The sequence below is a fragment of the Trachemys scripta genome, chromosome 2, assembly GCF_013100865.1.
Source record: "Trachemys scripta elegans isolate TJP31775 chromosome 2, CAS_Tse_1.0, whole genome shotgun sequence".
Lineage (NCBI taxonomy): Eukaryota > Metazoa > Chordata > Testudines > Emydidae > Trachemys > Trachemys scripta.
In genome coordinates, this window is record NC_048299.1 from 40,405,507 (window position 1) to 40,419,659 (window position 14,153).

General features: G+C 45.1%; 1 protein-coding gene across 2 annotated transcripts in view; it reads left to right on the forward strand.

The window, feature by feature from the left end:
• The first annotated feature begins 769 nt into the window (after positions 1-769).
• The window catches only part of NMT2 (N-myristoyltransferase 2), a 51,805-nt gene continuing 38,421 nt past the window's right edge, over positions 770-14,153 (forward strand). The window contains exon 1 of one of the 2 annotated variants that reach the window (XM_034760369.1): positions 770-929. In XM_034760369.1, the coding sequence (XP_034616260.1) occupies positions 820-929 (110 nt within the window). In that variant the 5' untranslated portion in view covers positions 770-819. Of the gene's footprint in view, positions 930-1,397; positions 1,542-14,153 lie in introns of those variants that run through there. The other variant, XM_034760370.1, reaches the window with a different exon arrangement.

Sequence of the window (14,153 nt, forward strand, 5' to 3'; positions counted from 1 at the left end):
TAACACTTTCTCTGTGAGGGTCCAGTGAGAGGGACTGGTCCCTGGAGTAGGACGATTTGGAGGCAAATTCTGGTCTGGGAAGATACTAAGGTCAGCCTGCAAAGAGTAACCAGATTGGGCAAAGCCAGGTTGAGGCCGTGGGCTCCTGGCAGGCTGTTAGGGTCAGAGCACTGAACCCAAGCTGCACAAGTCACAAGATGATTACCGAACCCCTTATTGGCCTAGGTGAACCCCCAAATGTCACACATGCAATGAGCTCCACAGGGGCAGAACACTGCTCTCCTGCCTGAGTTTGCTGTAGGACTGAGGGCCAGCTGCAACTGATCCTCCGGCTAGTACATTTCAAACAGAGCAGCCAGGTGCAGTATGCAGCCCCTTCGGTGCAAGGGGGGCAGGTAGAGCCAGGCCAAGTGGCGAACCTCCAGATCCTGATTCCCGACTCTCCCAGCAGTTTGGAGGTGTTTGGCGCTGCCAGCTCAGGTCAGCCTGAATTCCGGCTCTAGCCTGAGGTCTGGCTGCCATCCGCCCCCAACTGGTAGGGGCCTGCGTCCAGCTCAGGCCCCTCTCTGAGGGCTGCACTGGGTGAATCACTTAGCTGGGAAGTGGCACCAACGGTGTGGGCTCTATGAGTCAGCAGGGCTCGTGCGGCCGTTACCTGCCGGCCAGGGAAGCGGGGGTGGCAGCTGGGCTGGGGGCTGCCGCTCCCCGAGCAGGGGGAGGACAGCAGCTAGAGGGAGCTCCTCCGGGCCGCCTCTGCCTGTGCGCCCCGGTTCCTTTCATAGGCTTCCAGTCCCTCCTCCCCGCCCTCCTTCCCCCGTGATGGCGGAGGACAGCGAGTCTGCGGCCAGCCAGCAGAGCCTGGAGCTGGATGACCAGGACACCTGCGGCATCGACGGCGACAATGAGGAGGAGACCGAGCACGCCAAGGGGTAGGCGGCAGCGCCCGCGGCTGAGCCGGCGCGTCCGGCCCCGGCTGCAGCACGGCCCCGGGCGCGGGGAGAAGCGCTGGGCTCCCTCCGGCCCGGCTCCTTGCTGCAGCGGGGCCCGGGGCGCTCCGGCGGGGCGGGGAAGGCAGCGCGAGGCCAGGCTGAGCGGCAGGGGCGGCGGCCCAGGTGCGGAGCGGGGCACTGAGGCTGGCTGGGCTGGAGTAGCGCGGGGTCGCCGTAGCTGTTGTGCCGGGCGCGGGAGGCAGCCGTTCGCCCCGCGCTTCCTGGGCGCCTGAAGCGGGGCCTGCCTGCAGGGGGCGGCGCGGCTGTCAGGGGGGGTTCCGCGCTGCGGGGCCTCCATGGAGGTGACAGGCATCGGTGCGGGGCTCCCGCGCTCCGCCCTGCTCTGCTGGGCGATACTTGCTGCCGAGCCAGGGTGGGAGCGCCCCCATCCCCAGCTTCCTCTGGGGCCGTCTTCGGTGGGCATCGCGTCCGGCCGGCTGAGCCCCTTGGCGGGAGGTTGGCTCTGTTCCTATCCCAGCTCTCAGTGGAGGCACGAAGGGCTTGTGCCTGGAGATCACCGTTTGCAGCTGGTGGGAGCGTCTCCTGAGTTAGGTGAGCTGCGGATTTTTGTCTGTATATAAGCCCCGACTCACGCAGCGAGGCGAGATGCCCTTGTTTCCAGCAAGAAGAGGCCTTGAGTAGAGGATGTAGCCCTCAGCATGTCTGTGAAGAAGCATTGTCCTTAGGATAACTCTCGGGGGAAGGAGGTCAAATACTGGCAAATCCATACTTACACGCGATCCCCCATTAAAAAATCAACCTTAACCCACAGCGTATAGTAGGATCTAAGATGCCACAGACATTTCCCTATACATAGAATAGCCCTGTGAGAGAAACAGAGGGGGTAAAACGTGGCATTTTGTTACCTTCCTGTTTAGGAAGGAATGGGATAGCACAGGGGTTGGCAACCTTTCAGAAGTGGGGTGCTGAGTCTTCATTTATTCACTCTACTTTGGTTTCGCGTGCCAGTAATACATTTTAACATTTTTAGAAGGTCTCTTTTATAAGTCTATAATATATAATTAAATTATTGTTGTATGTAAAGTAAATAAGGTTTTTAAAATGTTTAAGCAGCTTCATTTAAAATTAAATTAAAATGCTGAGCCCCCCGGACCGGTGGCCTGGACCCAGGCAGTGTGAGTGCCACTGAAAATCAGCTTGCGTGCTGCCTTCGGCACTCGTGCCATAGGTTGCCTACCCCTGGGATAGCATCTATTGTGTTTTTATTTACCATGATTTTTCTACTTGGGGCCTCTCCAAAGCTCTTCTAATTCACTGTATTTCTGTGAAGTTAAAAGATGTCCCTCTATTTTCCCCCAGGTGTCTTTGTTTATAGCTTTCAAATGAATGATCAGGATATACTCTATGGAGAAAATATGAAGATATTTTCAGGACTCTTGAATTATCCACCTCAGTCTTGTCATTCATTAAATGAAAATATTCCTCCTCGTCAACACCACCTACTGTCCAAAAAGAAACACTGTGTATAAATTCACTTGTAATTAGAGTAGGGCATGAGTTTTGTCTCAAGTCATTAATACAGCAAGTATATTTTAGTGGTAGTCCCTTCTCCTTATTGTTCTTAATTACTTTCTAAAAACTCCTCTTATTGTAGATTAAACTTAGTCTCAAGTTTCTGGATGAGAAACAGGATGGTCAGTCTACTTATATACAGCCCTGATCTTGCAAAGGGATCCAAATGTGTGACCTCCTTACACATGCTCAGAGTCCCATTGATTTCAGTGGGTCTCAGTGTGGATAAAGGGCCACTTGAGGATCTCGCTCCTGGATTGAGGCACTGGGGGAAACAATGTTTTAAGAGTTAATTACGTTCAAATTTACATTCTTATCTTTTGGGTTAGAAATATGTTAGCAAAGGGAAAAAATACTGTTGCAACGAGGAGTGGCCATGGTGACCTAAAATAGAAATAGGTTAGCTTATAACAAACTATATAAATATATTCTTAGTCATTAATATCTTATTCATTTGGTAGACAGCATTTCCGTAGGTGATTATGTTTGAGAACGTACAGTATTTGTATGCTGTTTGTTGTCTACTGTCCCAGGACTTGCTTGGCAACAAGCTGCTCTGTACCTTAAGTGTGATGTAAAAAGTCTTTAATTTAAGATTTAGAAAGACCGACTCCAGTTTTTCTTGTACTGCAACTTCCTCAGCGTATTCATGCCTTGCATACTAAAATAGCTGTGTCAAAAATAATTATAGTAATATAAATTTGGAATATTTAAAAAAGGAAGAAATTGTGCTGTGCTAACTTGGAGCTTTAATTTTGTTTGTTTGAAAGAAAATTCCAGCATTTCATAATTTCTAAATACATGAAATGAATACCACTGAAAACACAGTATGATTGTACATTATTGTCACCAGTGGGTCACACTGACACTCCAGGCCAGTTCAGTAGCCTGCTAATAGTTGTCTAGAATTTATGCTTGGTAACTTAACTGTTTGTGATCCAATTTCTCTTCTTTTCTTCTGTTTTTATTACTTTTCCTTGATTGATCTGTATCTGCCCTATAATAGAAGTCCAGCCTTCCAAGCCATTTAACTAGGCTTCTTCACAGGCATAGTGAGCACAAGAAGAAGTGTTTAAGTAGGAGCAATGGTACAATCACACATCCCTACATGTTGATACATAACTTGCTGCAATACGTGCAAAGCAAGGTGACTGCAGTCTTTAAATAAGAAGTAATACGGCCATGGACTATACACAATTCTTTTTGCAATCTGTTAAGTATATGATGAGTTCTCCACAGAAGCCAGTTTTTATGGGTGAGCAGTTGTGACGTTATTGACATAAACTGGGACCGTCTAGATCATTGTTGCAACCAAGGTCCTGTAGTGGCACCCAAATCTTGTATAAAGGGGGTCAAATGGGGTGTCTAGGACAAGGTTATGGTTTACTGGTTATGATTATGCTGTCTATATGTGTGTATCAGTTTTGTAGTTAAAGTTATGAATATTGGCTCTATACTGTCTGTATGGCAAACTTATGCTATGCTTCTGGGTGACATCCCAGACAAGCTGAGATTAGCTCTGCCTAGCCTGCTTGATGGCCCATTAAGGACCATCAGCTGTACAATGGACCCATTGAGAGAAGGCAAATATGCCTTGTAACTCAGCGAAGTATGCAGGGACTGGCCCATGTGATTCCAGACTCCATTTGGCTGTAATTTTCCACAGTAAGAACAAGGAGGTGTTCTTACACCTGGAAAAGACTATATAAGGCTGATGCCTCATCTCCATCTTGTCTTCAATCCTGCTTCTTACCTCTGGAGGAACTTTGCTACAAACTGAAGCTCTGACAAAGGACTGAATGACCCATCCCAGCTGGGGATGTATTCCAGAGACTTGATTTGAACCTGCAGTTTATTCCATCGCTGCTGCAAGCCATGAACCAAGAACTTTGCCATTACTGTATGTAATTGATTCCATTTAACCAATTCTAACTCTCATCTCTATCTTTTTCCTTTTATGAATAAACCTTTAGATTTTAGATTCTAAAGGATTGGCAGCAGCGTGATTTGTGGGTAAGATCTGACCTGTATATTGACCTGGGTCTGGGGCTTGGTCCTTTGGGATCAGGAGAACCTTTTTCTTTTACTGGGGTATTGGTTTTCATAACCATTCATCCCCATAACGAGTGGCACTGGTGGTAATACTGGGAAACTGGAGTGCCTAAGGAGATTGCTTGTGAGACTTGCGGTTAGCCAGTGGGATGAGACCGAAGTCCTCCTAGTCTGGCTGGTTTGGTTTGCCTTAGAGGTGGAAAAAACCCAGCCTTGGGCTGTAACTGCCCTGTTTTAGCAATTTGTCCTGAGTTGGCACTCTCAGTTGGGTTCCACCAGAACTGCATTGTCACAGCAGTAAATGAAAAATAGGATACTTTCAGAAACTATAAAGTTTAACAAAATGAGTGGCTAGATCACTCCAGTATAACAAACAAAATTCCAACAGATATTCTAGTGAAAAGCCATGTCAGAAACTAGTAACTGAATACCCATGCTGTTGCATGGATGTAATTTGTAAAGTCATGTATATAAAACAATCTGAAAAAGGCTCAGAACTTAAAAATTGGAGAGTAACAAACAGTGATTTCCAGTGATGATTAAACCTGGTGATACTCTAAACAGCTGTCAACCATGCTTGTAGCTGTTTCCTTTGCCTCACTGATTCAACAGATATTCTATGCTTCAGAGCAATGTTTGGAGTTGTTGTGTGGGTGGTTGTGCTGTGCTGGGAGATTTATGTGGATGGCGAATGACAGGTGAGGCACTACGTGCATTTGGGGTTATTGTGTGTGCTAGTTGTGCTGTTGTGTGGGTGGTTTTGAAGAATTGTGGCAGTTGGGCCATCTGTGCAATGTCACTCATACAACCAATGACACTGTTGCATGTAAATTAGCTGTAGAGTAAGATAGTTGGTTCACTGAGCTATTTGCCATGTGAGCATTGGCCTGCTAAACCCAGGGTTGTGAGCTCAATCCTTGAGGAGGCCACCTAGGGATCTGGGGCAAAATTGGTACTTGGTCCTGCTAGTGAAGGCAGGGGGCTGGACTTGATGACCTTTCAAGGTCCCTTCCAGTTCTAGGAGATGGGATAGCTCCATTAATTAATAGTTGGTTCAGTTACCTCTGATATCACAAAGGTCTAGGATTCCTGGCATGGCATAGATACACTTGTCACACGGGTGTAATTTGTAAAGTCAAAATGGCTGAGATTTTAAAAATTGGAGAGTAACATATCATGAATCCCAGTGATTGAACCTGGTGATATTCTGAACAAAAAGAGCTAACGGCCATGCTTGTAGCTGTTTCCATCGCGTCACACTGACTCTCTACAGAATTTGTAGGATTCAGAGTGACAATCCTGGAATCTTATTATCTAGATTACAGCAAAACATAACAGTATCTTAGCATTCTGCTCCAGAACTGGAAAATTCAACATCCTCATACAAATTCCGTCCTCTCCTCCCATTGTGATGTTTTTGCTTTTGTTGTTACTTTAAAATTTGCTTTGAGATTTCAGATTAGTTCCTATTGCACAGATGTGCTATAGGGTATTTACAAGCTAACTTGGTGCTTTAAAATATGGTCATGTCAAGTGTCTTGCTGAGTTTGGAATAGTCTGCATTAGTGGTACTGAATATTTGATTTTTATTGTCTTCACTTTTCTTATTGGGAGGGGTATATCATGTGTCAGTTTTTGGTGTGAATGCTATGTAAATTAAATCACTTCTTCAAACTGTAGCTTGACATTTAAAATTGGGTCATACACTGTTGACCATAAATAGTGCTGTGACATAGTGATGGTGGGTTTTTGTGTGTGTGTGTGATATTGTTTTTAATGTGCTGTGGACAGCAGATGACAGGATAAGTATTCAGTAGAAAATAATACAGAACTCTCTAGGATGCAAGTGTCTGTGCCCTACACATCTGGTCCCATTTTCAGGATGCAAGATTATGTATGTTTTGTGATTCTCACGTGCTAGTCTCGTCTTTCTCCCTCATCTCTGAAATTTGTTCCTGTTAGTTTGCTGTCTGCTGCACTCTGTTCCACTTCATAGGAATGACTGTTTCCAAAACGGCTCCATTAGTATATGTAGTTTAAAATAGGATTAAATAAATTAACTCAGTGTTTTTAAATACAGTTTACTTGACCCCGCCCCCTCATTTCCCTTTCTCTGTAGGGTCTTTCAGTCTAATCTAAATGGCTCTTTGCATAGGAATTCTGTAATAGAAAGAGCACAGAGAATTTTCAATAGACAGATTCAGAAAGATTGTAAACATCAATATGAAATGCTTGTATGAGTTTTTAAAAAAAAACACACTGTAATAGAGCACTAAGATATAGCATTGTTGAATAGCATCTTTATAAACATGTTTTTGTCTAAGAATTTTTAAAAAATTATTTTTAAAGAAATGTGTAACTTTTTAGTCCAGAGCTTGGCATACAAAGTCTGAGTCCTGGAGTGCATTCTTAAAAAGAGATTTGTAGAGCAAAGGGACAGAAGAAACACATTAGTTTAACATTCAGCTATACTGTACGTATGGCACTTTTGGTTTATTACTAAACTGTAATTCTTGAAGAAAGCAGTGTTTCCAAAAGTTAGTCCAAAAATGTTCACCTAGCTTCTGTTGTGTTAACAGTAAACTTCAAAGGACCTTATCAAGGCTTTCTGGTTCAAAATATTTTCTCTCTTGAAATAGTTATGATCTAATGCTAGAGAGGAAACTCACAAAATCTTAATATAGATTTTTTTTAAAATGTAGAAACTCTGAGCCAAATATAGCCCTGGTGTAAATATTATAACTCCTGAGTTCCATGAAATCAAACCCATTTACATCATATCTATGTGGTCCCCTGAAAAAATGCTTTTGTACACTATTATTGACTGATGCAGAACCAAAAAACACAGTTTGGAAGAGATGTGCAGGTAAAGACCTCGGCAGCCAAAATGACCATAAACATCTAAAAGATGGGCTTGTTTCTGAAGTTCAGACATTTTAAACTTAAATTTATGGGTAGTGGCAATTTTTAATAGAGATGTTGGAGTTTGAAAAAGCTGGTTTTGTTGAAGGGGTACTGGGTATTCTGCAATACAGTTTAAAATAACACTCAATTATGTGCTTTGGGAAGGATGTTAAGATCCATTCAAACACAAGAGGAAATACAGCAATTGCCACACTGGGGATAATATATAATACTCTGCACTTCTATAGCCTCTTCCATCTGAGAATCTGAAAGCTTTGCACAGACTTTCATGAATTAAGCTTCTCAACAGCCATGTAGGGGAAGTAAATATGCCTGATTCTAGAGGATGGAACAGACGATCAGAGAGGCTAAGACCCACCCTTATAAAAATGTGAATGCACTTTTTCACGCTCATGTAAAACAGCAGATGTGCATGCACAAGTAGAAAGGAATGTGTGGGTGGAATTACAGATTTACATGCAGAACTATTGTAGACATTTGTAAAAATGTAGGCCTAAATAATTTGCCCAAGGTCATGCACAGAGTCTGTTTCTGTGGCAAAGTTAGTCTATCTTGAGGCAGAGCCAAGTCTCTTGACTCTCTGCTTTTACTTTAAGTAAGGCCTGGTCTATACAGTTTTTGTAGCAGTATAAATATTTTGGTTAGGGATACCATTTTTTTTTTTTAACTGATATGCCAGTACAACCCGCTATGTGGATGTAGTTAAAAGTGTTTTATACCAGAATTGCTTATTCCCCTTCCCCTTTATATTGATATAGTTGTGTCCACACAATCGTACCTCTTTAACTATGCAGGTACAGTATGGGCAACAAGGTCAAATTTCACTGCTGTTGCGACTATGTAGCCGGATCAATGCTCTGGCAGCAGTTGTACAGATTTAGTACAGGACCCCTGTTTAAAAGTGGTCATGGCCATGGCTGCCTGTCTCTGTAGCCTATGGAACTTTAAGCAAGTGCAAAAACCTTGGGAAGGGGGGATTTACCTCCTGCAACTCCTCCTAATTGGTGTCTCAGTTGAATGGGTGCAGACTCAAGCCCTACAAGGCTACAAAAAACTGGATAGTTAAACATGATAGTGTAAATAACCAACTGTTCAGGTACAAATATGTTGTGTGTGTGTGTGTGTGTGTAACATGCCCTTTGAACTTCTACCTTATAGGATATTCCTCCTTCTTATGCCCACATGTAGCTACTATAATGTGAATGTGATTTGTGTGCTGGACTTGTGGAGGAAAGACTAATACTCTCCCCACCCCAAGCCCCAGTTGTAAAAGTCCTATAGTCCTTTCAGTTCAGTAGTTTTGAAGAGAGTTAGAAATATTGAACGTAGAGGCTTGTCTGTTGTTGCTTTTGCCCTCAGCTCTGCACAGTCACTGTTTCTAACTTGCTTCCATAGTCAATAAAAGTCGCTGACCACTGCTGGATCTTTCTGCTGCAAACATGCCTAAAGAAAAGTGAAGTGAAGGACAAACAGATCTGTCTTTTAAAATGTTTCATATTCCGTGAAATGTAACAGTAATGAAAGGCCGATATAAGCAGCTGACTCTACAGAGCATCTCTGCTTCTTGAACATTCCTGTTGTGTGGATGCCCTGTCAAAGAGAGAAAAATATTTCTTTTGTAACAAGCATTGTGAACATTCTAAAATTGAAGGTTGTGAACCAAAACTGGGATTTGGGTAGAGGCATACTTTAGAAATGGTAGGGAGAGGGAGTATTCAAACAAAATGCATTAGCACTTTTAATGTTGCTGATCTGCTTTATTTTCCCCTCAGCTGAAATCATAAACAAAATCAGAAGTAGTTTTAAAAGCATGGGTCTGAACACCACCAAAATGTAAAGTATTGTTCTCAGCTGTCTAACCTTTCATATAGAGTCACTCATGTTTAAGAAGAAAAAAAGCAACCCGCTCCTGGCCAAAAACAAATTGAGTATCCTGGTATAAACATGATTTCACAGGGAGACCGTTAGTAAGGCTTGACAAAGCGCCATTCTTTTCCCATCATTACCAAAGTGACATTTTTGAAGTGTAATAATTTCATTATTTAACTAAACCAAATAAAACATTGACCTTTTAAGGATCTTAATGAGCAAAATTCCACTGTGGTGTAAGTCGGAGTAGCTTCCATTGAAAAGTATGTGAGTTGCACCCACTTATCCCAGAGCTGAATGGGTCCCAGTGGAAGTGCATGTTATAAGAACAATGTTTGTAGTCCCTCATACCAGAGCTATATTCAGGGGTAATGCCACCTTTGCAATTCAATTTAAGGATAAACTAGCATTATTCTTCTGCCATCAGTAAGGGGCTGATAGAAAAGTCAGAGTTTAGTGGAAAAGATCAAACCAACAGAAAAATTAGATTTAGTTGAGTGTGTTTATTAACATAAACAATATAGAAAATGACTTAATTTTGTTTAAAACTGTAAGGCACTCAAATGTTTTGCTTTTGCCATAGTTTGTGAAGTCCTTGAAAAGTTAGGTCTGCCTGCTCACATTTCAACTGACTCATAGCTATAACCTCTATGTGGACCTTTAGGACTGTTTTTTTCATTATAGCGTACACATACCAACAACTTAGCACCCAGGACTACTAAGTAATTTTAAGTGTGATTTAAAAAAAAAAAAAAAAAGTATATCTTTTAACTGTTTAGGCTGGTGCATGTTATAAACATGATTCAAGAACTAAAAATTCTCTCTTTGCCTCACTTATGCAGTTCAAACTCCTGCTTCTTCTTTGAGTAGATGCAGCCGTGTATTACACGTAGGTGTGTGTATGGCCAGGGCACTGGAGATGGAGAATTTTGCCTAAGAGTACCCGTAGAGGGGCAGCATTCGCACCTTGTGGCCATAGCCCCTCCCCTGGCTATATGGGCAGTGGCGCTGTCCTGACCCTCCTCAGTTCCTTCTTTCCACCTGTGGCTGGAGTCAGAGCTCTGTGTGGCCTTAACTTCACAACCTCTCACTATTTTAGTGTCTTTCTTCTAGTTGTATATAGTTAGTAGTACCCTTAGTGTTAGTTAGGTTAGTGTTAGTTGCACTTAGTTAGGTATTTCCCTGTGAAGCCCTCACTGGGATTTATACGTTTGATGTCGTGTGGGGGAGCGATCCCCAGCAACGATCCCCACACACGGTGCTTGCTGTGCTTGGCGAGGGCCCACGTCAAGGAGTGGTGTGTGATCTTAGATTGTTCATGAAACAGACTCAGGTGGCTAGGGAGCTTCACCTAAAGCAGCACCTGCTTGAACAGGCTACGCAGCCTGCTTTGGCACGAGGCCCTAGTTGGATCAGAGGCCATCCTCAGGTTCCGGTGGTGGTGCCGCTTTGCATTCTGGAGCAGGTGCCTCTCCAAAGAGATGGAGGAGCTGTTCCCTGTCTCGTGGGGACTCTTCCAACTCCCCCAGGAAGAGCATGGACCGGCCCGAGGCTAGTGCCAGTTCTCGGGATGTGCCTAGTACCAAGTAAGGAGGTAGAGACCCTGCACCATCTACTCCGGTTCTGGCTCTGGGGGTCCATTGAGTCTGGTACTGACAAGGGTGATGCTGACACCGACTCTTTCCACATTGGCAGTGTACCAGGCAATGGTACCTCCTCTGCCTTTCCGTCCTGACCTCTTCCTTGGCCCAGGACTTTGCCAGGTCTGCATTGCTTATAACCCAGTTGGCTGGACAGGCCTCTAAACCCTTGTGTCTGCTGGCACTGCACTCCAATGTTCCCTTCCACAGTCTGTGGAGGAAAAGCCGGTACCAGACTTGGTATAAGGGACCTCCTCGGCACCGGGAAATGCCTTGGCACCAGTGCATGTTACCATAGCAGTTCTCACCACTCTGCACTTGGGCACCATCATCTGCTTCAGTACTGCCACTGACTTTGGGGTTGACACCCCTTCAGACACTGGTGTATTTGGTGCCAACAATAGTGTTTCCATCATTGGTGCTGGTCCCTGCCTCCTTCTGGGTGATGGATGAGTCAGACCAGATACTTGTTCTGTCAGGGCTGGATCCACCTTTGTGCCCGGAAACCTGAGGCTCCTTGGCATTGAGGTCGGGATCTTTCTCCTCCCATTCTTCATCACCCGACCCACTTCGGGGACCATTTATGGAGCACTATGGGCACTGGGATTGGCACTCGTCTCACAGTCGGGCTGAGGCGACTACTGGCCACCAATGCCCTATCCTTATCAGTGGTCTCTGTGGAATCCATGGGACACTCCTGGGTTGTGGAGGTCGCGCTTCACGGATCGCCCTAAGACAAGGTTGCCAGGCACACCTCCTCTATCTCTGCAAATGCGGATTGCGAACCGGCAAGCATTCTTGTCCAAGTACGACTTTTTACATTGGACAGCTATGTCTTAGTTTATGGACTAGCTGCCCTGAAACCTCCAGAGAGGAATTTCGGGTATTTATCAATGAAGGTTGCTTAGTGGCCAAGATTTCACTACAGGCCATGCGGAATATCACAGACACTTCGGCCAGAGTGATGGCTTCTACCGTGACCATGAGAAGGGTGTCCTGGCTGCAGAATTCAGGTATTGCTCTCTGTGTGCAGCAGGCTATAGAGCAGGAGTTCTCAAACTGAGGGTTGGGACCCCTCAGGGGGTTGTGAGGTTATTATGCAGGGGGTTGCAAGCTGTCAGCCTCCATCCCAAACCCTGCTTTGCCTCTAGCATTTATAATGGTGTTAAATTAAAAACACTTTTGAATATATTTATAAGGGGAGGTTGTACTCAGAGGCTTGCTATGTGAAAGGGGTCACCAGTACAAAAGTTTGAGAATCACTGCCATAGAGGATTTACCCTTTGATGGCTGTCTGTTTTCAGACAAGCTGGCTGAGACCCTGGATTCCTTCAAGAATTCTAGGGCCACGCTATGTTCCTTGGGGGTACATACTCTAGCAGTGCAGAGGCGCCACTTCGTTGGCCAGCAGCAGCAGCAGCAACAATACCATCCATAACGCATCTTTGGGTAGACAGCGGGATTACCCCAGACAAGGACGTAGATCCTAGAGGAGGAGGCAGTCAGGTCTGGCAGGTCAACCTGCTGACTCCCCACAAGCACCGTTTTTGACTCCTTAGTCCAGAGCGGTGGTCTGATCATCACTTCCTTTACCCACCTGTGTTCGGGGACAGGCTAGCTTTCTTTTATGATGCTTGTGGATTGATTACAACTGACACCTGGGTCCTAAACACGGACAGATTGGGCTATGCTGCCCAGTACCTTTCTACTCTTCCCCCCCAACCTCCCTCCCTGTCCCTCTTCAGGGACCCCATCACAAGATATGTTCCTCGAGCAGGTCTGCTCTTTACTGGCCATAGGAGCAGTGGCCTTTGCCAGGCCCTTACCAACCAGGACTGTTGTCACATTCAGAACACCGGTGTCAGGCTTCAATTCCTGGTACTTCCTGGTTCCCAAATCCAAGGAAAGGGTAAGGCCTATTTTCCACCTCCGCATCCTCAACAAATATATCATATGGAACCTCATCAGCTATCCTCCTCACGTTGACTCTGAACAACTGGTGTGCTGCTCTGGACTTTCATGACGCTTACTTCCATGCGGTGATTCACCTAAGCCACAGAAGATTTCTCCAGTTCATTGTGGAAAACTGTCATTTTCATGAGGCAGACCTTCCTTCGGTCTGTCTTGTGCCTCCTGGGTTTTTACCAAATGTGTGGTCATGGTGACTGCGTACCTCAGGAAGAATGGAATCCATGTCTTCCCATATCTGGATGACTAGCTAATCAGGGGCAGGCCCAGGGAAGAAGTCCTTTTTCATGTATACATTACACTATGTTTATTCAACCATCTGGGTCTCATCCTAAATTCCAGAAAGTCAACACTCGTACCCATTCAGAAAATCTAGCTCATTGTGACCCTAATAGACTCTACAAATTGGAGAGTTTTTCTAGCGGCCGAACATTTCCAGACATCTTGCTGTCTTTGTCTCGGTCTGCTGTCTTTGTCTCAACCTTCCACGACAGTTTTCATGTGCCTGAGACTCTTAGGCCACATATCCGGATGGGATGCATGCCGGCAGTTCAGTTCACAAGTGTAAACTTGTGCCCTCTTCAGATGTGGTTCAGGACTGTTCACTGTCCAACTCTTCACCCCCTAGACAGGTTGGTCTACCTTCCTCTGTTGATCCTGGACTCCTTGCAGTGGTGCCTGGTTCAGGGCAATGTATATCAAGGACCCTTTTCCCGGCCCTTACCAACCTGGACTTGTCAGTGATGCCTCCCTGGAAGCTCCACTGTATATCAGTGTCCTGGAGTTTTGAACCATCTACAATGCCTGTTTCACTTTCCTAGAGCACATCACGGGTTTGGAAGTTCACATACTTACTGACAATACCACTACAATGTATTATGTGAACAGGCAAGGGCGAGCATGCTCAGGGAGCTCTGCCAAGAAGCGATCAGGTTGTGGCAGTTCTTCATCGATAAGGGTATCACTCCGATAGAAATTCACTTGCCAGGATCCAGAATCATCTCGTGGGCCACCTCGGCAGGAATTTTTCGCTGAGCCACAAAGGGTCTCTGAAGCCCAGCATTTTGTGGGTCATCTTTGCAGAGTGGGGCATCCCAATGATCAACCTGTTCACTATAAGAGACAACAGGAAATGCCATCTGTTCTGCTCTCAAGAGGGCTTCAGTCCAGGCTCCCT